Here is a 25,900-nt window from a genome sequence, read left to right on the forward strand (position 1 = left end):
AAGAGATACTTAAGGGAGGACAATACCTGGAAGTGAAAAGGATGACAATCTGTGATCATAAAAACACATGAAAGTACAAAACCCGGCCGGGCATGGTGGCTCACACTTTTTATTAATTTACTTTTTATTAAGTCTTAATTCTCATTGTCTTCATGTTGAGTAGGCTGAGGAGGAAGAGCATGGGTTGCTCTTGTCTCACAGGTGACAGAGATGGAACAGGTGGAGGGATAAATAAGTTCAATAATTTTAACTTATTTTAAAATTAAATAAGTTAAAATTATTTATTAAAATTTTGTAAGTTGAAATTATTTAATTTATTTAATTTTAAATTAATATTAACTTAAAATTATTTAACTTATTTAAAAATAAGTTAAAATTAAAATTATTTTAAAATAAATTAAAATTTTTACTTTTTTTTTTTTCAGTAAGTTATACAAGGTATACAAGCAGGCACACCTTGTGTAACTTATTGAGAAAAATCTGTTAGTAAGTGGACCTATGCAGTTCAAACCTGTGTTGTTCAAGCATCAACTGTGTTTCTTTTCATACATTGTTGGATTCAATTTTCTAATTTTTTGGAAGGTTTTTACATATATGTTCATGACGTATATTGGTTTGTGTCTTTCTTTTTTTGTAATGCTGTTTTCTGCTTTCAGTATTAGGGTGATGCTGGCCTCATGGAATGAGTTTGGAAGTATTTCCTCTGCTTCTATTCAATGACAGAGAATTGGTATAGTTTTTTCCTTAAATGTTTGGTAGAATTTATCAGTGAACTTATATAGGCCTGACACTTTCTGTTTTGGAAGCTTATTAATGGTTGATTCAGTTTTAAAAATAGAAATAAATCTGTTCAGATTATTTTTATGTGAGTTTTGGCAGATTATGTCTTTCAAAGAATTAGTTCATTTAATCTAGGTTATCAAATTTGTGGGCCTTGAGTTGTTCATATTTTTAATTTTACATTTTTATATTTAATTTTAATGTTTTACATTGGATCTGTACTGATGCCCTCTTTCATTTCTGATACTGGCAATTTGTGTCCTCCTGTCTTTTTTTTCTTAATTAGCCCGGTTATAGTGTTACCAATTTTATTCATCTTTTCAAAGTATCAACTTTTGGTTTTGTTGATTTTTTTCCTCTTGATTTCCTGTTTTCAGATCGATTGATTTATACTTTCCTATTTTTGCATATTTAAGATTTAATTTGCTGTTCTTTTTATGTTTCCTAAGGAGCAAACTTAGATTAGTAATATTAGTTTTTTTTTTTCACTTCTGATATATATGCATTTCAATGCTGTTAATTTTTGTCAATGCACTGCCTATGCTACATTCTACAAATTTTGGTTAAGTTGTATTTTTATCTTGAAAGTATTTTTAAATTTTTCATGAGATTTCTTCTTTGACTCATGTGTTATTAGTAATGTTGTTTAATCCTTACATGTTTTGAGATTTTTTTTCAATTATCTTTCTGTTATTGATTTCATGCTTATTCTACTGTGGCCTGAAAGCAGACATTGTACGGTTTCTATTCCTTTAACTGTTAAGGTGTGTTTTATGGCCCAGAATGTGGTGGCGTATTTTGGTGAATCTTCCATATGATCTTGACAGGAATGTAGATTCTGCTGTTGTTGGATGAACTATAGTTCACCCTCGAATATGAGTTTGAACTACAAGGGTCCACTTATATGTGGATATTTTAAATAAAAGTTACATCAGTTATGCCTGCCCCTCCTGCCTCCCCTTCCACTTCTTCCATCTCTGCCATTGGTGAGATAGGAACACCAACCTCTCGTCTTCCTCCTTGTCCTCAGCCTGCTCAATGTGAAGATGATGGAGGATGAAGACCTTAATGATGATCCACTTCCATTTAATGAGTAGTAAATATATCTTCTCTTCTTTATGCTTTTCCTTGTATCTTCTTTTTTCTGGCTTACTTTACTGTGACAATACTGTATATAATACATATAATATACAGAATACTTGCTAACTGACGGCTTGTCTTATCAATAAAGCTGCTGGTCAACAGTAGGCTATTAGTAATTAGGTTTCTGTGGAATCAAAAGCTACACATAGATTTTCAAGACTGTGGGGGTTGACACCCCTAACACTTGCTTTGTTCAAGAGTCAGCTGTAGTCTGTAGATGTTAATTATCCACTGTAGACTATGGATGTTAGTTATATCTAATTTATTGGTATTGAGTTCAGATGTATCTTTACTAATTTTTCATGGTAGATCTGTCCACTTCTGATAGAGGGATGTTGACATCTCCAACTATAATACTAGATTTATTTATTTCTCCTTGCAGTTCTGTTAGTCTTTAAGTCATATATTTTGATGCTCTATTATTAGGCACATACAGAGAATGACCCCTTTATCATTGTTTAGTGTTCCTCTTTATCCCTGAAAACTTTTCTTGCTTTGAAGTCTACTCTGTGTGAAATTAGTGTAGCTCCTAGTGTTTAGTACCTATGTTAATTTGTTTCCCTTTGATTAGTGCTAGCATGGTATATTTTTCTTCATCTGTTTAATTTAATTTTATTTGTTTTTTTGAGACAGGGTCTTACTCTGTCACCCAGACTGGAGTGCAGAGGTACAATCATGGCACATTGCAACCTTGAACTCCTCTCAAGGATAGCTCAAGCTATCCTCCTCCTGCCCCAGCCTCCTGAGTAGCTTGGACTACGGGCATGCACCACTATCCCTGGCATTTTTTTTTTTTAAGAGATGGGGTCTTGACATGTTTTCCAGACAGGTCTTGAACTCCTGGTCGTCAGGAGTTCTCCAGCCTCAGCCTCCCAAAGTATTGGGATGACAGGTGTGAGTCACTATGCCTGACCACATTTACTTTTAATCTGTAGGTATCTTTATATTTAAAGTAGGTTCTGGTAGACAGTGTATATTTGAATCTTGCTTTTTCATCCATTCTGACAGTCCGTCTTTTAACTGGTGTATTTAGACCAGTGGTCCCCAACCTTTTTGGCACCAGGGACCAGTTTCATCGAAGACAGTTTTTCCAGGAGGGAGGTTAGGGGTTTTGGGATGAAACTGTTTCACCTCAGATCATCAGGCATTAATTAGATTCTCATAAGGAGCGTGCAACCTAGATCCCTCATGTGTGCACTTCACAATAGGGTTTGCGCTCCTATGAGACTGTAATGCCGCCGCTGATATGACAGATGGCGAAGCTCAGGCAGTGATACTCGCTCACCTGCTACTCACCTGCTGTATGACCCAGTTCTTTTTTTTTTTTTTTTTTTGAGACGGACTCTCGCTCTGTCGCCCAGGCTGGAGTGCAGTGGCCGGATCTCGGCTCACTGCAAGCTCCGCCTCCCGGGTTTACGCCATTCTCCTGCCTCAGCCTCTGAGTAGCTGGGATTACAGGCGCCCGCCACCTTGCCCGGCTAGTTTTTTGTATATTTTAGTAGAGACGGGGTTTCACTGGGTTAGCCAGGATGGTCTGGATCTCCTGACCTTGTGATCCACCCATCTCGGCCTCCCAAAGTGCTGTGATTACAGGCTTGAGCCACCGTGCCCAGCCTTGACCCAGTTCTTACCAGGCCATGGACCCTACCAGTTCATGGCCTGGGGGTTGGGGACCCCTGATCTAGACCGTTGACATTAAAGTGATTATTGATGTGGTTGCATTGGATTAAGATCTATCTGATGCTCTTGCTTGTTCTTTTGTCTTCCACTTTTTTCTCTTTTTTTGTGCTTTGAGCATTTTATATGATTCTATTTTTTTCTTATTTCTTAGCATGTCAGTTATACTTTTTTAAAAAATGTTTTTCAGTGGTTTCTCTAGTGTTTGCAGTATACATTTACAATTAATTCAGGCCCGCTTTCAAGTAACACTGTATCACTTAATGGGTAGTGTGAGCACCTTATTATAAGAAAATAATCCTAATTCCTCCCTCTTACTCCTTGTGTTGTTGATGTCTTTTATTTCACTTATATATAATTATGTGTAAGCATATATATGTACACATAAACATATATAATCAAATACATTGTTGCTATTTTTAAGAAACTATTTTCTGTCAGATCAATTGAGAATAAAAGTTTATATTTTACCTTCACTTATTCCTGCTTTGATGCTCTTCCTTCTTTATGTGGAGACAAGTTTTTGACCTATATTGTTTTTCTCCTCTTTAAAGAACATATTTTAACATTTCTTTCAAGAAAGGTCTACCAGTTGCATTGTCCCTCTTTTTTTTCCCCCTCTAAGTCTTTTATTTCATCTTTGCTTTTCCAGGATGATTTAGGACATAGAGTTCTAGGTTGGTGGCTTTTCTTTGTTCAACGCTTTAAATATTTCACTCCATTCTCTACTTCCTTGCATGCTTGCCAAGGAGATGTTATATTCGTTTTCATTGCTATAAAGGAATATCTGAGACTGACTGTAAAGAAAAGAGGTTTATATTGGCTCATGGTTTTGCAGGCTATATAGAAAACATGGTGCCAGAATCTGCTTCTGGTGAGGGCCTTAAGAAACTTACTGTCCTGGCTGAAGGCAAAGGGGAGCCAGCTTATCACATGGGGAGAGAGGGAGCAAGCAGAGGGGAGCAAGGGAGGGAAGGGGTCACTCCTAACCAAATCTCGTGTGAACTGAGTGAGAACTCACCACCAAGAGGATGGTGCTAAGCCGTCCATGAGGGATCTGCCCCATGAACCAGTACCTCCCACTAGGCCCCACCTCTAACACTGGAGATTACATTTAAACATGAGATTTGGAGGGGGCAAACATCCAAAGTATATCAGATGTTGAGTATAATTCTTACTTTTACTCCTCTATAGGTAAGCTGTTTTTTGCCCTCTGGCTTCTTTGAGATTTTTTCTTTATCTTTGATTTTCTGTAGTTTGAAAATTATATGTTTAGTTTTATTATTATTATTATTTGCATTCATTCAGCTTAGTGGTCTTTGAGCTTCGTGGATCCATGTTTTGGTTTAGGAAAATTCTCAGTCAGTATCGTTTTAGGTATTTCTTTTCCTTTTGGCATTCTCATTACTCATATGTTACATGATTTGTAGTTGTCCCACAATTATTAGGTCTTCTGTTGTTTCTTTTGAGTCTGTTGTCATTGCTTCTCAGTTTTAGGGTTCTTTTGTCAGCCACGTCCAGTCTACTAGGATGTCCATTGAAGGCATTTTTGATTTCTGTTACAGTGTTTTGATATCCAACACTTCTTTTTGGTTCATTCTTAGGGTTTCCATCTCTTTGCTTACATTGCCCATCTGTTGTTACTACATGCTATCTATTTTCTCCATTATAATGCATAGCATATTAATCATAGTTGTTTTAAACTCATTGTCTGATAATTCCAACATCCCTTCCACATCTGGTTCTGAGTTTTTCTTTAGTTTATAATTTTTTCTTTTTCTTTTTCTTTTTTGGTTTGAGACAGGGTCTTGCCCTCTTGTCTAGTCTGGAATGCAGTGGTGTGATCTTGGCTCACTGCAACCTCCACCTCCTAGACTCAAGTGATCCTCCCACCTCAGCCTCCTGAGTGGGAGGCTGGGACTACAGGTGTGCACCACCATGCCTGGCTAATTTTTGCACTTTTTTTTTTTTTTTTGGTAGAGACCATTTTGTCATATCACCCAGGCTGGTCTTGAACTCCCGGCTCAAGCAATTCACCCACCTCAGCCTCCCAAAGTGCTGGAATTGCAGGCATTAGCCACTGTGCCTGGCTGTAATTTTTTCTTGATAACTGTATATGATATATCAGGTAAAAAAGCAATTGGTTTAATTATGTCTTTAATAATGTAGTTGTAAGATATACAGGGGAGTGATGTGTTGTATGGTCCTGTGATTAGGTCTCAGTCTTTTTGTGAGTCTACGCCTCTGGCCTGTGAATTCACAAGCGTTTCTCATTTTTTTCCTCCCCCTTTAGGTGGGATAGTATGGCTAGAATAGGATGGAATTGGGTATTTACCTCCTTCCATGTGGAAGGATATAGCTAGCTGGAGTTGGATACTTCCTTCCCCCAGGTCGGGTAGGCTTTGGTGAAATCTCAGCAGGTTAGGCTGTGGTTAACTGGTTTCTTTTCAGGGTAGATCTTACTAAGAAGTACATAGTGCTCTGGGATATTTCAAAATGGTTTGTTTTCCCCTCTCACTGCTGGAAGCATGAGGGGATTTTACTGCAATGATATATATGATACTGTATTTACTGTGAGAACCTGATCTAACTCCTGGAGGTAAAACTCACAAAAGCATGGGGGCCAGCATGACTAGATGCCCCTGGAGCTTTCAACTCTCAGTCTTGCCCACACCTAGTTTCCAGCAGTTTGTCAGAAGTCCAGATTTTCCTATCTAGGCATTGCTTCCTGTAGAAATTTCTGTTCCAGTATGTTGTGATTCTCTGTATCCCTGTCTGTCTAATTTTAGGAGTAGCAGTTTTCCCCATGACCCTACCTATCTCACCTTTTCTTACAGATCTGAGAAAAGTTGTTGATTTTCACTTTGTTCAGCTTTTTAATGTGTTAGGATGGCATAGTGACTTCCAGGCTCCTTACATGTGAAACCAAAACCTGAAGTCCTCCATATTATTGTTTTAAATCTTTTGTACTTTTATAATATACTTTTAGAGATAAATATTTCTTTCTAAGCATTGCTTTATTTACAAACCACAAATTTTGATATGTTTTGTTTATTATTTAGTGAAGCATATTTAAAACATTTCCTTGTGACTCCTATTTTGAACTATGAACTATTTAGAAGCATGTGCTTAATTTCCACAAATTTGAAGATTTCCCCAATATATATTTTATTTTTTTCTTGGTACATAGTATTTGTATATATTTACTGGTGTATGTGTGATATTTTTTCATATGCCTAGAATGTGTAATGATCAGGTGTAGGTATTTAGGATATCGATCACCTCAAGGATTTATCATTTCTGTGTGTTGGGAACATTTCAAGACATTTCTCTTCTTGCTATTTTGAAATATACAATACATCACTAACTATAGTCATCTGCTATCAAACATTAAAACTTACCCTTCTATCTAACTGCATGTTTGTACTTATTAACCAACCTCTCTTTATTCTTCTCTCCCTAACACACCCTTCCTAGCCTCTGGTATCTATCATTCCACTCTCTACCTCCATGAAATCAACTTTTTTAGCTCCTACATATTAACAAGAATGTAAAATATTTGTCTTTCTGTGCCTGTTTAACAGAATCACATCCAGTTCCATCCATGTAGCTGTAAATGACAGGATTTCATTCATTTTTATGACTGAATAGTATTCCATTGTATATATACTGCATTTTCTTGATCCGCTGATGGACACTTAGGTTCATTCTATGTCTCTGATATTGTGATAGTGCTGCAGTAAACTTAGGAGTGCATGTTAACTCCTTTCTTTTGGATAAATACTCAGTGGTTCCCGCAATATATTTTGTTACTGATTTCTAATTTAATTTTATTGGTATCAGAGAGCATACTCAGGTTTCAGTTCTTTTAAATTTATTGACATTGGTTTCATTACCCAGCATATGGTCTGTCTGGAAATGTTTCATTCATTTTTTAAAGTTATGTGTATCCTATAAGTTGTTGGGTGGAGTGCTTTATAAATATTAGGCTGAATTGCTTGATAGTGGGCTCACACCTGTAATCCCAGCACTTTGGGAGGCCGAGGCAGGCGGATCACCTGAGGTCAGGAGTTCGAGACCAGCCTGGCCAACATGGTGAAACTCCGACTCTACTAAAAAGTACAAAAATTAACTAAGCGTGGTGGTGGGTGCCTATAATCCCAGTTACTTAGGGGGCTGAAGTAGGAGAACTGCTTGAACGCGGGAGGTGGAGGTTGCAGAGAGCCAAGATCGTGTCATTGCACTCCAGCCTAGGTGACAAAGCGAGACTCTTGTCTCAAAAAAAAAAAAAAAAGTATAAAACCCACAGAGTAGAGCAAACACACAAGTAAAAACAAGAAAGGAATCAAATGTTCCCACTACAGAAACACATCAAACCACAATGATAAAGAATGAGTGAGAGAGAAAATAATCAAGATGGCCAACTAGATAAGCGTATGCCTTCTCCACAGGGAAGAATCAGAATAGTAAGTAGACATATTTTGAACAGATTATCTAATAACGAACACTTGGATTCACCAGAGAAGAGACAGAAAGCCCCAGAAGTAAGAAAGTAGAGGGTCTGAGGAAGCATGCCTAGCCGGAAAACAGCTGAGAGCCAGGAAAGGCTACTGTATGCAGGGAAATAGTAAGAGAAAAATCCCCAGAGCTCTGAAACACGCTTTTACAACACTGGCTATAGGAGAAACCTTCGATCCACTAGGGCCTCGCACCTCACGGAGCTGCCTAAAGATCACACAGAGACATTCTTCCAGAAAAGGAATCCACACAGAATCCCACAGGCACCCAAGTCTGGAGCAGCCTCAGCAGGGAGCTACTTTAAGAGTTTAGATACCAGGGACCTATAGACATGGCTGCAGCCACTGTACTGCTCCAAAAAAGGAGAAGGAGAACAAGCATGCCCATGCACCCCCAGGAGGATACTTGTCATCTGCTACAAGCTGCTGTTGAGACTGAAACATAAGTAGATCACACTCCCTACACCTTCTTGCTCATGCTGCTTGGCTGGGTGGTGCCCCATTCTCTCTAGCCCCATGCCCAAGACACCATTTTCTGAGTTCAATACTGGGCTGAGTCCTGCCCTTGGCCTGAGTTGGGGCTGACATGGCCCCAGTCACTGCCCAGCAAAGGACCAACAGAGAAACCAGGCTACCCCACACATATCTATAGAATACCCACCACCCTGCAATGGGCTGCTGTGAAACTGAGACACAATCAGACTACACTTCCCACAGTTTTTTGCCCATGCTGCTCGCCTGGGTGGTGCCCTAGTATCCCAGGGCACAGGCCAAAACTGTCATTTTGAGAGTTTAATTCTGAGCTGTGCCCCAACTTTGGCTTGAGTTAAGGTTGACTGCAGCTACTGCCCAGCCAAGAAGGGGCAGAAAAGCCAGGCTCTCCTATGCACACCTGCAACAACACCCAAAGCTCTGCTATAGGCTGCTGTGAGACTTAAGACTTGAGTAGAACACACTCCCCACTGCATCATACCAACACTGCTCACCTGAGAGGGGCCCCACCCTCTCTAGTCACAGTCCTACAGATGGCACCCTTATGAGAGTTTAGAGACATTGTTTGATGCCTGGCAACAGTAGCCACAGCAGACATTCTAGCCTCTGGTCAGAGACTGGGGCACCTGCTCTGGAACAAAGGAATCTCTTTGTTACCAACTGTGTCCCTGAAATTATTGGTAGAGCTTGATTCTAGGTGAAATATCTGATTCATGCTAGTTTGATCAGCCAATCTTGATGAGGGTGATTCAGGTTACATGCGTGTATACATATGTCAAAATTTACCAAACTCCACACAGCACTTGTGCATTTTTACTGTATGTAAATGGTATCTCAGTATAGCATTAGAAAACAAAATTAGTATTTCCTAACCCTATCCATTAGACATTCCATAACCTAGAAGCAAAGACTGAATCAATAGCTATATACAACCCTAGAACCCAAAGTCTGGTATCTAAATACCTCTTGCCACTAAAAAGAACTACAGCTTGGAGAAATAACTCTTCCAGGATTAGGGTAGGAAATGCAGATGAGCACGGAACATCCTGTGACACCAGAAAACAAGGAAGCTATCAGACTACTGGAATCACATCAAAAGGGCAGAGCAACAACTTAAAAAGACTTCCAAAGAGTATAAGCTGGGCATCAAAAAGAATAATGGCTGCAGCGAATTAAAACACTCATATATGTTTAAAATTCATTAGTTCATAATAACACTTAAGGAGAACAAATAACCCTTGCTGGTCAACACTGGACAATGCTAGGGAATAAACTTATTTTTTGAAAACATGTACATATAAAGGGAATGAATCAAGTTAGCTTGCCTTTACTGAACAAACTAGACTTCACCATGACCAAATAGTTGGAATTTTCCTTCTAAGAAATACAGAACCTGATGAAAACATGGCTGCAGACAGCAATCATCGATGGCTGCAAAAATCATTAGGTCACAGATTAATGAAAAACTTAATAATGGTGATTTATCCATTATGAATATCATCTGTTATGATGTCAAAAGGACACAGCAGCTAATTTAAAAAGACTTCAAAGGGGATAATGTGTGCATCGAAAAGAAAAAAAAATGGCTTCAGTGGATTAAAACATGTCAAATGTGTTTAAAATTCATTAATTTAGCAAGGCATGGTGGCTCACCTGTAGTCCCAGCAACTCTGGAGCCAAAAGAGGAAGGGTTGCTTGAGCCCAGAGGTTTGAGACCAGCCCAGGCAACATAGCAAACCCCCCCTGTACAGAAAATACAATTCCATGCTCGTGGACAGGAAGAATCAATACCATGAAAATAGTCATACTGCCCAAAGTAATCGATAGATTCAATACTATTCCCATCAAACTACCATTGACTTTCTTCACAGAACTAGAAAAAACTACTTTAAATTTCATATGGAACCAAAAAAGAGCCTGTATAGCCAAGACAATCCTAAGCAAAAAGAACAAAGCTGGAGACATCACACTATTTGACTTCAAACTATACTACAAGGCTAGAGTAACCAAAACAGCATGCTACTGGTACCAAAACAGATATAAAGATCAATGGAACAGAACAGAGGCCTCAGAAATAACACCACACATCTACAACCATCTGATCTTTGACAAACCTGACAAAAACAAGAAATGGGGAAAGGATTCCCTATTTAATAAATGGTGTTGGGAAAACTGGCTAGCCATACGTAGAAAATTGAAACTGGACCCCTTCCTTATACCTTATACAAAAATTAATTCAAGATGGATTAAAGACTTAAATGTAAAACCCCAAACAATAAAAACCCTAGAAGAAAACCTAGGCAATACCATTCAGGACATAGGCACGGGCAAAGACTTCATGACTAAAACACCAAAAGCAATGGCAACAAAAGCCAAAATTGACAAATGGGATCTAATTAAACTAAAGAGCTTCTGCACAGCAAAAGAAACTACCATCAGAGTGAACGGGCAACCTACAGAATGGGAGAAAATTTTTGCAATCTATCCATCTGACAAAGGGTTAATATCCAGAATCTACAAGGAACTTAAAACAAATTTACAAGAAAAAAACACCACCACCAAAACATGGGCAAAGGATATGAACAGGCACTTCTCAAAAGAAGACATTTATGCGGCTAACAAGCATATGAAAAAAACCTCATCATCACTGGTCATTAGGGAAATGCAAATCAAAACTACAATGAGATACCATCTTACACCAGTTAGAACGGCAATCATTAAAAAGTCAGGAAACAACAGATGCTGGAGAGGATGTGGAGAAAGAGGAACACTTCTACACTGTTGGTGAGAGTGCAAATTAGTTCAACCACTGCGGAAGACAGTGTGGCAATTCCTCAAGGATCTAGAACCAGAAATACCATTTGACCCAGCAATCCCATTACTGGGTATATACCCAAAGGATAATAAATCATTCTACTATAAAGACACACGCACACGTATGTTTACTGCAGCACTATTTACAATGGCAAAGACTTGGAACCAACCCAAATGCCCATCAATGATAGACTGGATAAAGAAAATGTGGGCTGAGCACAGTGGCTCATGCCTGTAATCCCAGCACTTTGGGAGGCAGAGGCAGGTGGATCACCTGAGGAGTTCGAAACCAGCCTGGCCAACATGGTGAAACCCTGTCTCTACCAAAAATACAAAAATTTGCCAGGCATAGTGGTGGGTGCCTGTAATGCCAGCTCTCAGGAGGCTGAGGCAGGACAATCATTTGAACCTAGGAAGCAAAGGTTGCAATGAGCCAAGATCACGCCATTGGGGATATAAATAAGGCAAGTTTTAGTTTAAAAAAAAGAAAAGAAAAGAAAACACAAAAAATTAGCCAGGAATGGGGCACACGCCTGTAGTCCCAGCTAGCCAGGAGACTGGAATAAGTGGATTGCTTGAGTCCGGGGTCAGAAGTTGCAGCGAGCAGAAATTACACCACTGCACTCCAGCCTAAGCAACAGAGCAAGACTGTCTCAAAACAAACAAGCAAACAAAACCAAAAAAACTCTGAATAATGAGATTTGGGGAGCTTCTGGGTTGATGAACACATCCATGACCTGGGAGGGTGGTACACTCAGAGAGGGCATGGAAGCTGTGTACCTCCTGCCCCAGTACCTTGCCTTATGCCTATTTTCCATTATTTGGCTGTTTCTGAGTTATATCTTTAATAATACAACTCTAAGTATAGCACTTCCTTGAGTTCTGTGAGTAGTTCTAGTGAATTATCTAACCTCAGGCAGGGTCATGGGAAACCCCAAATTTAGAGTGGGTAGGTATGTATGCAAGCAGCCTGGGGACCCCACTTGTGGCTGGCATCTAAAGTAGAGGCAGATTATGGAACTGAGTCCTTAACTTGTAGGGTATATGCTAAGTACAGGTAGTGTAGTGTCAGAATGGAACTGAATTATTAGACACCCAGTTGGTGTCAGAGAATTGGAGAACTAGTGCAGGAACAACAGATTTGGTGTAAAACACACACACACACACATACACACACATTCATTTATCAACCACACTGTATTCCTGGGGGGGAAATATTTTTGAACTAGAATCTGAGCAAATCTGGAGACCTGATTACCATAAAAGAAGACACACGTGGAGATCAAAAAGCCAGTTAAGCAACACAAGGATACAGATTAAAGCAATTTAAGAGAAATATCAACCAAAATGCAATGTAGGTGCCTAACTGGGATCCTGATTGGAGAGAACTACAATCAACATGTCTACAATCATGTGGCATTCATGACACAATATGGCAAATTTGAATACTGCCTAGATATAAATAATATTAAGGAATTATTGTTTATTTTTAAGTATGAATAGTATTATTATTATGGTTTTTTAAAGTCTTTTTCTATTAGTCATACATACTGAAGACTATGAAATAATAGCAATGGGACTTCTAAAATAATCCAGGAAGTATAAATTTTTAAAAAGATTGGCCATGTGTTATAATTGTAAAAACTGGGTGATGGGTACATGAGAATTAATTATTCAAGTCTCTCTCCTTTTACAGTGTTTGAAAATTGCCTTAGTTGAAAAGTTTTTAGAACATAAAGGGAAATGTAAATTAGAAACTATTAAATTTTCAAACATCCAATGAAATCCAAAGACGATTAGTCTGGAGTATAAGACAAAAATTCACCTATAAACAAATACAGGGATTAGCAAAGAAGTAGAGGACGAGGTGGGGAAGGAAAGGAAAGTGACAGAAAAATAAATAGCAGCAGATGAGTACACAGATTTCCCAGTTGGACACTCTTCACCTTAAGCCACTGAACATACCTGCAGCTCCTGGGCAATCTGTTCTACTTTCAATTCTAATGCCTTATAACTTTCGAGAAGAGCGTCCTTCTCTGTTTTAAGTTTTTCATTTTCTTCAATCAGTTTCTGGTCCTGCTTAATTTTTGCCAGGCTGACATTAGACCCTAAATTAAAGTCACCAACAGCCAAACTTTCCCTATAAAAACAAATTCATTTATTTTAAAAAACAAACTGAATAAGGATGACAGAGAAAACAAATCTAAGTTATCTTGGTCTTTTTATACCACAATATATCTGAAAGTTAATTTTGAAAACTAAAATATTTACCTAGTTCATAATATTAAAAAATAATTTAATGCAAACAAGATTTTATAACTGAAGTCATAATTCAACAATGCCTCTAATTCTCTAAGAAAATATATTCCAACTTCTTCATAGCACTATCAACTACAAAGAACAAAGTAAAAAGCATTTCTGTATTAGTTTTTTTCCAATGCCTCCTCCCTGTGATCCCCCTGTTCACTGCCTCCCCCACCATTTGACAGTTTAGCTCCTAAAGCACTGAAGAGATCCCATCAAACAACTATATCATCCAAGATACAGCATCATGTCTTGGACCATGATATAGAAGACTGTTTTGATACATATAAATATCAAATCTGGCTTTCTGCTTCAAGTTGATGATTCAAAATTATCTAAAAAGTAAGCTATTCGGAATAATCAAACTCCACCACAAGTTTTCACAAGAAGAAGAAAGAGTCTCACTTTTATTTAAAAAGTAAAGGCAATTCCCTGAAACTCTTTAAAATATTCCTAAAGTCATAGGAAAAATTTCAAATCTTATCTGAAATTCTGACTTTGCCTGAATAATTCAGATTTGGGAGCAGATTTTTATTTTTGATAAGTGTATTCCAATGAGTTGGCATGAAAAGTTTGTATGTAAACTTTTAAATAATTCAGGAATTATTTTTCTTTCAAAATAGCTTGTAATGAAAATACCCCTGCTAAAGCAGAGAGGAATACATTTGAGAAAAGTAGAAATATCAGCATCAGCCCTTAAAATCACTGACACAGTTAAGGATTCCAAAAGCATAAGCCTTAACTTCTATTCTACTATGACAGGGACCTCTACAATGAATTAGAAATCTAAGTGAAGACTAAATTCTTACTTTGGAAATGTCATAAGATTTCCTGCATCATTTTCATTCTTCAAGTCAAGAGTCAGCTTCTCACTTAAGTGCCCCTTGGGCCTGCTGAAAGTTGACTGGTTTGATCTATGCCCCCACAAAGGAATGGGGCTTTTGAGGTTCCTGAGAACAAGTTGACCAGGATCCAATTTTTTTTCCTCACAGATGTCAGTTCTGGAAGTAAGTTTGCATTTCTCTGCAAATCCTTTCTTAAACACTTCTTCCCCTATATCCACACTGCCATACTCAGCCTGAGCAATAACTGTTCCATCTTGAGAGGTTGCTTTAATTCTCATTTTAATTTCCTTTTCGAAAATCAAGCTCCCCAAAAAGGTTGTGCCCTAAGAAAGAAGAAAACATAAACCAGCTACACCAACATTTCTCTTCCCTTATTTTGTTTCTACCCATTTTTTCCAAGCATCATATTTCTTCATTCTAAAATCTCTATATACAGAAGTCTTACCTTGATGTTGTCTATAATATGCAAATACACATCTCCACATATATGAATGTAATCCAATTACACATTTGCTAAAATGAAGTAGAGCTAAATACTTGTATAGGCAGCCATATTTATAAATCTAAAAATGTATTACTAAGTAAATATCCTAGAATAGTTTTTTTTAACCCAGCAGATTACGTTGACTACTTTGGCCCCAACTAAATATAATGCTCTCCTGAAAAGCAACAGCACATAAAAATGAATCTCTGATATCTAGAAAAGGTACTCAATTTTACAAAACTTTAAAAGTTTTAGAGGCACTCAGGAACTCTGATTTTAAAGTAAGACGAACAGAAGTGAAAAAACAAACTGAAAGCACAAAATACAAATTATTTAAAAATCAACAAACTGAAATTATAAAATGTGAGGTATCACAAATACATATTCAAAACTTTTTTTTCTTCTTTTTTGAGACACAATCTCACTCTGTTGCACAGGCTGGAGTTCAGTGGCACAATCTTGGCTCATTGCAACCTCCGCCTCCCCTATTCAAGCGATTCTCCTGCCTCAGCCTCCCCAGTAACTGAGACTACTGGCACACACCACCACACCCACCTAATTTTTGTATTTTTAGTAGAGATGAGGTTTCACCATGTCAGCTGAGCTGGTCTCAAACTCCTAACCTCAAGTGATCCACCCACCTTGGCCTCTCAAAGTGCTGGGATTAGAGGGGTGAGCCACCGTGTCTGGCCTTCTACATTCAAAACTCTCTTAAATAGACTTTTGCTTAAGAGGGCTACAACTGTACAACTGGCATATGAGAAATTAGGTGCTTGCTAACTTTGAGCTCTTGAATATCCATCAACAGAACTAAGCAAAGATATACCTAAAACATATTTGGGATTGGAACATATTGAAACTTAATTTTAGTAAGAACTTATCTACTCCTCCATAAAATTGTAATTACTAAAATTACTTTGACACAATCTTAACTACTCTTCCCAAATTTCTCTAGGTTATTTTCCTGATTTTTACCCTGTGCATACTATAAAGGAAATTAAAAGTAAGTACTCTTTTTCAGAATATATAAAGCATAAATTTAAAACACAAAATGGGTAGGTACTGCTCAAATTTACTGGTTCACAACTTCCTTGAAATAGGGACATCATCTGATGAAACGTATCTCTCTTAGAAGGTGGAGCTGTATTTTTAGCTACATTCCCACTCTATAAATATGAAAAACAATATAGTTTATGCAAACAAAGCAAATCAAATAGGACATCATACCTATAATAACCAGAGAAACAAGAGTGTAAAAAACACACTAAAAACCACCAAATACAAACCAGCCACATTTTTAAAAGAAATAGGGGGTGTGGGGAAGTCAAGGTCCAAGAAACTAAATAATATTTTTAAGAACTATTTTCTCTTTTTTAACTACACAGTAGTATAGAGGGTAAAAGTGAGACTTACGTAGGAATTCTTAACCTTTTTGTGGCCATGGGGCTCCTTTATCAGTCAGGTGAAATCTTTGGACTTTTTCTCATAATGTTTTTAAATGCATGAAATACATACAATTACAAAAAAGAATTATTTAATTGGGACACATTTTTTTTTTCTTTTTTATTTTTTGAGATGGAGTCTGGCTTTGTCACCCAGGCTGGAGTGCAGTGGCGTGATCTCAGTTCTACAGGCACCCACCACCATGACCAGCTAATTTTTTGTATTTTGTAGTAGAGACAGGGTTTCACCGTGTTAGCCAGGATGGTCTTAATCTCCTGACCTCATGATCCCTCCACCTCGGCCTCCCAAAGTGCTGGGATTACAGGCATGAGCCACCGCGCCCGGCCGACACATTTATTTTAACACCAGGTTAAGGATACCTGGGCCTAGAAGGATGCAACTGAAGGGGCAGAGGAGACTCAAACTACATATGCTCAAGAATCACCAACTATCACTACCCAAAAAAAAAGAAAAAAATAATTTTGTAGATGGGGTCTTGCTATGTTTGCTCAAGCTGGTCTTGAACTCCTGGGCCCAAGCAATCCTCCCACTTCAGCCTCCTGAGTAGTTATGATTACAGGCACACACCCTGTGCCTAGGTGAAAAAATAATTTTTTAAATCCACAAAACAAAATAAGAAAATACTTTAGGTTAACAAAAACACAGGTTTTATAAATTTTTTAAGGCATAAAATTCAGAAATATACACATTATATCAAGAGGCTTGAATTCACCAAGAATATCAATATAAATAACAAATGAGGTCCAGAAGTTATCACCAATCAAATGGGATCAAGCAGGCAAAGCTAACAACCTCAAAATGTAAATAATTGAAATATATGTTAGGATTTTAATCAATTAGATGTAGTTTTCCAGTTAACCTCTTTCACACAAAAACTCTTGGTTTCAACTCTTATTATCAAAAGTCTATCTAAAAATTCAAGAACAACTTATGCCCCTAGGAAGTCTTTGAAAATTATTGCTGGTATATGTGCAATTATTAATATTTCAAGGAACCCTGTCTTTGGGCAATATGTGAATTCAAATGGAAATAACCTATTTTCTACAAAAGTTTCAATTACCTAAAGCTGAATGTTCTAAAGGTCCGTTACTCCTTGCATAGAATTTTTATGCAGAAATCTAATTTTAGATTTCTCTCTGAATTCAAATTCATTTTACTTACAATCACCAATCACAATTAGTATGAAGTTATTCAAACAGATTCTCCCTGAATCATATATAATCATAAACACAGAACTCTGAACTTGAAGTAAAATCTGAGTCTTCTTCAGTTCCAACTAACAAAAAGAATGACAGAGTATATGATACATGGGTGTTTTAATACTATATTTTACCAAAAATATGTATGTTTTTATATAGATTACATATAAACATTTGATTTTTATCATAAGAAATATATTTTCCACTAACCCTTATGAGCTGGAGATACATATCTGCACTTAAAAATATATATTTAGGTATTTAAAAGGTATAAAACAACTTTTTTTTTTTTTTTGAGACAGGGTTTCACAGCCTTGACCCCTCAAGCTCAAGCAATCCTCCCACCTCAGTCTCCCGAGTAGCTGGGACTACAGCCATGTACCACCATGCCCAGCTAATTTTTCTGTATTTTTTGTACAGACAGAGTTTTGCCATATTGCCCAGGCTGATCTCAAACTCCTGGACTCAAGCCATCCACTCACCTCAGCCTCCCAAAGTGCTGGGCTTTACAGGCATGAGCCACTGCACTTGGCAAAACTTAACTTTTTAAAATAAATCTGGTCATTGGTTTAGAACATAAGGCTTTCAATCATTAAAAAAGATTAATGTCACTTTTTAGAAATATATTTCATTCTGTTTTCCAAACTGGTAAGCTTCATTCAGAAACAAGAAAGGATCATTTGCTTTCTACTTTATTCCTCGGAATTTTGCTTGTATATATTAGAAAACAAGCTAAAAGGTCTTTAAATTGTTAAACACAAATTCCAAGCTCTAGCTCTCATTCCCTTACTCTACATATAATTTTTAAAGTCAGGCACGTAGGAACAGTAATGTAATATTCTTGATCTTCAGCAAACTACCATTCTGGGTATCGATTCTGACTGTGCCGTAGCATAGCGTGAAAGTGTTAGTTAAAAATGTGAAGGAATTTCAGTGCCCAGGACACCTTCTGGAAAAGGGGAAAGAGGGAGGCATTTGTGTTGTTACTGAATCCCTACTGTTCATCTATTTATTCAAATGCTAGATAAACTGATGCTCATCTAACACCTACCTGGCAGGGAAATTAGACATAGAAAAGTGAATACTTATCTCTACAAACTCACTAGGCTTGTAGAGGAGGAAAAAATTACAACTTTATAGGCTTTATATACGGAGTGACTAAAACACCACAGAGGACCGGGTAAGTGGGTATTAGCAAAGACTTCATATAAAAGATTAGAGTTGAAATTTGGACTGAGAATTAATAACTAAACATGGGCCTTTTAAGCAGAGCTATTCAAGAATAGTTCATTTTTTTCCAGAAAATATTGTGTGCCAATTAGCTTAACTCTAATCAATGATCTTTTTACTGAACTAAGCATCCAAATACAAATGTTTAGCTGGGTGGCTCATGCCTGTAATCCCAGCACTTTGGGAAGCACAGGTAGGGGGGATCACTTGAGGTCAGGAGTTCAAAGACCAGCCTGGCCAACATGGTGAAACCCCATCTCTACTACAAATACAAAAAGTAGCCGGGCATGGTGGCAGGCACCTGTAATTCCAGCTACCAGGAGACTGAGACAGGAGAATCGCTTGAACCCAAGAGGTGGAGGTTGCAGTGAGCTGAGATCATGCCATTGCACTCCAGCCTAGGCGACAGAGCAAGACTTCATCCCCCCCAAAAAAAACAAAACAAAACAAAACAAAAAAATATATATATATAAATGTTTATATACAGTACCATCTATAAAGAATCTTTGAAACATACAAAAACATTCTCAGCTTCAGTTTATTCATTCAATTCTAAAATTAACTTTTTTTAATGTCTTTTTCCCACTTGATTCATGTGTATTTCAATCAACACAAATCTGTGCATCTTACTATGAAAAGAACAATAGACTTGAGTTCTAGGCCTAGCTCTTCCCTAATTAGCTTCATGACTTGAAGTCATTTAATTATTCTAGGCTACAATTTCCCTATATGTAAAATAAAGTGAGAGCAGATAATATCCTAAGGTCTGTAAACAAGATTTTAGAGTTTTAGGCATGAAAGAAATCCAAAACAAGCCTCCCCAACCTTGGTCAAAGCATTTATATTAAAGAAGAAAGTAACAAACTTTAGATTTTAAACCAGAAACTTAGGGTATAATTTTATAATATCTGTATTTCATGTTTATGAAAGCCTGAGTTTTATGTACAGAAATGTTTCTTGTAAGTAACTACATAGCATACAAAACTATACCCAACACACCTACAAGATTCTCAAAGGAAAATAAAGAGGCAATTTTAATTTCAATTAATTAATTTTTAATTAATTTCAATTAATTAATTAAATTTTAATTAATTTCTTTACAGTGCGTACAATGATTAAATTGTTTTCCACATGAGCTACTTGAGCTGCTATTATAATAATTACAAACCTGATTACTTTGCAATGTAATATCTCTTACCAGCATTACCATTTACCAAAAGAATCATTATTGTACAACAGATTTTAAAAGAGGTAGGATTCCTGTAAGACTACCCCTGAAATTATCGAATGTCTTCCAGAATTAGGTTACCAACCCAAAATTCAGTGGAAAGGAATATGAACTAGAAGCCACATGAGCAAAACATCTGCTGCCAATTTTTACATCAAACAGTATCAGCCTCTGCCAAAATGATAAAATCTGATTATAACCCCGTTAATTTCAAATTTGTGGTATTTATGATCAGGACTAGGTAAAGATCACTTTTATTTAATAAATACCTTCCCAAAACAATTATAGAAATAACTGCATTCATTATTTTCTCCATCATATAAGAGACTATCCTTGGCCAGGCGCAGTGGCTCATGCTTGTAATCCCAGCACTTTGGGAGGTCAAGGTGGGCAGATTACCTGAGGTCAGGAGTTCGAGACCAGCCTGGCCAACATGGTAAAACCCCGACTCTACCAAAAATACAAAAATTACCTGGCCATGGTGGCACAGGCCTGTAATCCAGCTATTCGGAAGGCTGAGGCAGAAGAATTGCTTGAACCTGGGAGGCAGAGGTTGCAGTGAGCCGAGATCGCGCTACTACACTCCAGCCTGGGCAACAAAGTGAGATTCCATCTCAAAAAAAAAAAAAAAAAAAAAAAAAAAAGACTATCCTTTTAAACATCAGAAGAAACTATTTATATATATTACATATGTATATGTCATTCTTACCTGTTCAATGTTTACCTAGCAAAAATGAGTATAAATATGTAATTGCTTTCTAATTATAATTCCTATTTTTCACTAATTTATACAGACTTTTCTATTCAAGTAAAATTTAATTATACTTACATTTTGTTTCAAGCACATGGTTTTACTTTCATTAGCAAAAATATTTAAAATCCATGACTTGCCTGATCAAACTGGGTAACTTCTTGATTAGAAGGAATGTGTAGTCCCCAAAGTTTATACTTTTTGGCGACACTAGAAAACTGCAGCTCCAAAGGAATTTCAACTATATCAGATCGATTTAGAATTTCAGTATTTCCATAGTCAATGTACCGCACCAGACACTGGAAAAAATAAGAGACAAATACTAATACTGACCCCAGATTAAATATTTACAAAGAAACCACCAATTTGCTGCTCTCTGTTAATGACCCGTATATCAAAATAGCATTCTTATCTCAAAATGACAAAATACATTCAGAAATAGCTCTCTAATAATATCTTCAAAATAAAAAAAAATCCACAGTCCATGAAATTCCAGTGATTTCTTTACTTGCTACTAGTTAAATTCCAACAGTACCATTTCTCATTAAGGTGTTTTTTGTTTTTTGACAATTGATATTTTAAATAAACATCAACCTATGAAGCTTACAGCCCTCTCCTGTTTCTCCTAATGTTAAAATCAAGCAACATTCAATTCAATTTCAAGTTGGAAAGAATAAAATCTGAAAAGAAAGGCAAAGTTATCAAACTTCCTTTGATACAATTAAACTCACTCCAGGTAGACCATGTAAACTAATCAGATTCACCACCCTTACCTCCAGCTCTACATCCGTTTAAAAAGTAAAAAAGAAAAATAGTTATTTCAAGATCAAACATCACACTGTCCTTTAATTTAAAAAATTAAAGCCAAGTGAAAAGCAAATGCAAAATATCATCTCCAGTTGTCAAATCACAGGAGAAAGGTCAATTAGAAAGTTCCATTCCACTAAAATAAACCATTACCTAAGACAGCAAAAAAATGAGATTTTTTTTAAACCAAGTTATTCCGAATACTAATCAAATTGTTACATCTTAGCATCTTATTACACCAAAGAAAATATTTATAAAACATACATATTTTTAACTTTTTATCTTTTATCCTTAATCGCTTTCCCAGGTTCAGTAAAAACATACATATTATAATTTAAGTACAGAAAGCAGGTGTAGAAAAAACACTAAAGGAAATCCTACAGAGGTGCTTTCACACAGCCTGCAATATGCAACTGTCACCAAACAGCTATTCAGAATTCTATCTCTCTAAATCCTCTTAAAAATCCTCCAAGAATTCACAATGTAAAAAAAAAAAAAAAAAAAAAAAGCTTAACACAAAGAAAACTCACCACATTTAACCCAGGCACAAGAAAGTGGCAAATCAATCATTATTATTAACAATATTCACATCAACTAAATAAAAGATATACCTAACTTCAGAAGGATCAATCAAAATGTTCTTCTCCTACTCATAAAGCTTAATAGAAAGAACATTTAAAATTTACTCATTAGCAAGAACCAAATATAACTATTAAGATCTGAGGTAGGCTGGGCACAGTGGCTCACTCCTGTAATCCCAGAACTTTTGGAGGCTGAGGTGGACGGATCATCTGAGGTCAGAAGTCCAACCAGCCTCATCAACATGGGTGAAACCCTGTCTCTACTAAAAATACAAAAATTAGCCAGTGTGGTAGTGGGCGCCTGTAATCCCAGCTACTTGGGAGGCTGAGGCAGGAGAATAACTTGAATCTGGGAGGAGGAGGTTGCAGTGAGCCAAGATCGTACCACTGCACTCCAGCCTGGGCGACAGAGAAAAGACTCCGTCTCAAAGAAAAAAGAACTGAGACAAAAAGAACTAGGCACCAAAAATAACCTACATATTATATAACCTATTCTTGAATAATCTGAGGTGATTATAAAACAACATGTTTTTTAGCAATTAATTTCTTCCGTGTTTTAATCACTGAACCAGATATTACTACTATGAATAAGCAATGACGGGGTAAATAAACATCAAATTTTGGAGCCACAATAAATATTTCTTAAAGAAAAAAAAAATGAACAGTTAATGTCCTGCCTTTTCATCGCTGATGATTTTCAGTACTTTGCATCTGTACCAACACTTATCTTCAGAAAATAATCCACCATAAATCTACAAAGAGAAAAGAAAGCAAAATTACTTGGCATCTTAATGAAGTACAAAGCATGCTGAGTAGATCAGAATAAAGGTTAGCATTTAAGCTCTTCCTATATGTCAGTAGTACTTTATACATAACTTATTTAATTCTCGCAATCCTATGAGGCAGGTACTTTGTTTATGCCACCATGTACCCAAAGACATAAACTAGTAAACTGCAGAACCAAGATTCAAACTTCTGACTTCAGAGTTCATTATGCTATTCTGCATCTCCAAAATGAGGAGGGAGGGGTATAAAAAGCAAAAAAAAAAAAAAAAAAATTTAAGGCACAAGCATCAAACACTTAAAATCATACTATTATAATGTCTGAGGCAATAATTGGTACAATTTTTTTTAACATAAACATGCCAAGTACATGGCACATAAGTCTAACTCTCAACTAGAATGGAATCCACATTTGCTACCAACTAAGAAAGATTTCATACTTTTTACTTTATGTATAAGGAAATTAGTGCTATTAAGTAGATAAAACTAAATTAGATAATATCTTTAATACTGAACTTTATTTTATATTTCAGTTGAATGATGTTTAATAAAAGAATAAAGAGAAAAGTTACGTACTTTCAATCATTTTTTTTTTATTTTTTTTTTGAGACAGGGTCTCATTCTGTCACCAGGCCTGGAGTGCAGGGGAGCAATCATGGCTCTCTGCTAACTTGACCTCCCCAAGCTCAGGTGATCCTCCCACACCAGTCCCCAGGGTAGCTGGGAACATGGGCACGCACCACCATGCCTGGGCTTTTTTTTTTTTTTTTTTTTAAAGAGGCAAGGTCTCACCACGTTGCCCAGGCTGGCTTTCATTTTATCGAACTTCAAAGTAGCCTTAGCACTACTGGCATTTGGGACTGGATTAGTCTGTGTTTAGAAGCAGAATGGGGCTGTCCTCTGCCCTGTGCATTGTAAAACGTTTACCAACATCCCTTCTGACCTCTACACACTAGATGCCAGTAGCACCACTTCCAGTTGTGACAAGCAAAAATGTCTCCAAACACTGTCAAATGTCTCCTGAAGGTGTCTATGATTTAGATGGATATCACCCACCAAATTGCATGTTAAAATCTGATTCCCAATGATGGAGGTGGGGCCTGGTAGGAGGTGTTTGGATAGTAGCGGTAGATCCCTAAAAATGGCTTGGTGCCATTCTCGTGGAAGTGAATGAGTTTTCATTCATAGTTCCTAAGAGAACTAGTTGTTGAAAAGAGCCTGGCACCTCTTCCTCCCTCTGCTTCCTCTCTCACCATGTAATCTACAGACACTGGCTCCTCTTCACCTTCTACCATTTGTGGAAGCACACTGAGTCCCTTGTTAGAATTGTATAAAAAGCAAAAAAACTTTTTTTTAGAAGATACAAGCATCAAACACTTAAAATCATACTATTTTAATGTCTGAAGACATAACTGGTATAATTTTTTAAAAACATAAACATGCGAAATACATGCCACTTCTTAACTCTCAACTATACTCTGTTGGAGCTATGCTTTTTGTACAGCCTACAGAACCATGAGCCAAATAAACCTCTTTTCTTTATAAATTACCCAGTCTCAGGTATTCCTTCAAAGTAACAAAAATGAAGTAAGACATGATTGAATTGAGAAGGATACAAAAATCACTGCAGGCTGATAATTACTTTTTTTGAGATAAAGTTTTACTCTGTTGTCCAGGCTGGAGTGCAGCAGCATGATCATAGCTCACTGTAGCCTCAAACTTCTGGGCTCACGCAATCCTTCCACCTCAACCTCCCAAATATCTGGGGCTACAGGCACACGCACCGTACATAGCTTTTTTTTTTTTTTTTTTTTTTGAGAAACAGGGTCTCACTATGTCGCCCAGACTGGTTTTGAACTCCTGGCCTCAACTAATTCTCCTGCCTTGGCCTCCCAAAGTGCTGGGATTACAGGCATGAGCCCCCATGCCTGGCCTTAACCACTTTAAATCATACAGTCTCATTGGGGCAATATCCCTAAGGGGAAGAAAAGTGGTTCTTATGGAGAGTTGGAAATCTTAAATATTACAATGGTCTATAGCCCTCCAAAGTTCAACCCTACTGAAAACATAGTTATTATATACTGTATATCTGTAGCAGTAAAATATCTGAAGGGGAGAAGGCCCATTAGGCCATTAGGCAGAAAACAAGTCTAAAAATGCTCCTTAGGAGGGAATAATGAGAAAAATGGCTGAAGAACACTGCTTTAAGTTACGGATTATAAAATTAATTTCAATGTATCACTCTCAACTAGGGCAAATCCACAGATTTATTTTATGAAACCTAAACACCAAACCTATTCACCAGAACAATACAGTACACATAAATTCAGACAAACAAGTAACAGTTCAAATGCTACAAAGGATTAGTGTATTCAATTCATAATTTACTCTGGTTTCTTCAGCTAACATTCAACAACTGAAGGACAAGAGAGAGCAGTAATAGTATGGTACTCTCTCCCAACCCTCTTACTTTATTTTCTGGTAAGTAAATAGGGGTAGTAGCAAAAATAGCTGACAATTAACAGTCCTAACCCATTTCAATCCCTGCAAGACTGAATCAACTTTAATTAAGGCTTTGTAATAACATCACAATACGATTAAAAATTTGGTATAAGGTAAGTGACAGAAATGCAACGGTTTATTGCAAACCAGGTGAGGCAGGGCTAGGGACACTTATGTCCAAGAATAGAGCTGGTACTCAACAAAGTGAAGAATCCGAAGTTCGTGGCTTTGTTTGTGTAATACAACCACCAAAACATACAAATCTATCCCAGATAGATTTATCTGTCCTCATGACATAG

General features: G+C 37.0%; 1 protein-coding gene across 6 annotated transcripts in view; it reads right to left on the minus strand.

Moving 5' to 3' along the window:
• The window catches only part of STK31 (serine/threonine kinase 31), a 123,129-nt gene that overhangs the window by 76,816 nt on the left and 20,413 nt on the right, over positions 1–25,900 (minus strand). For 5 of the 6 annotated variants that reach the window (XM_025378916.1, XM_025378917.1, XM_025378915.1 and 2 more), the window contains exons 5-8: positions 22,994–23,068; positions 21,069–21,227; positions 14,537–14,895; positions 13,389–13,563 (exon numbers count right to left, since the gene is read on the minus strand). In XM_025378916.1, coding sequence (XP_025234701.1) covers positions 13,389–13,563; positions 14,537–14,895; positions 21,069–21,227; positions 22,994–23,068 — 768 coding nt within the window. Of the gene's footprint in view, positions 1–13,388; positions 13,564–14,536; positions 14,896–21,068; positions 21,228–22,993; positions 23,069–23,891; positions 24,416–25,900 lie in introns of all 6 variants that reach the window. The other variant, XM_025378921.1, reaches the window with a different exon arrangement.

Source organism: Theropithecus gelada, chromosome 3 (genome assembly GCF_003255815.1).
Source record: "Theropithecus gelada isolate Dixy chromosome 3, Tgel_1.0, whole genome shotgun sequence".
Classification (NCBI taxonomy): domain Eukaryota; kingdom Metazoa; phylum Chordata; class Mammalia; order Primates; family Cercopithecidae; genus Theropithecus; species Theropithecus gelada.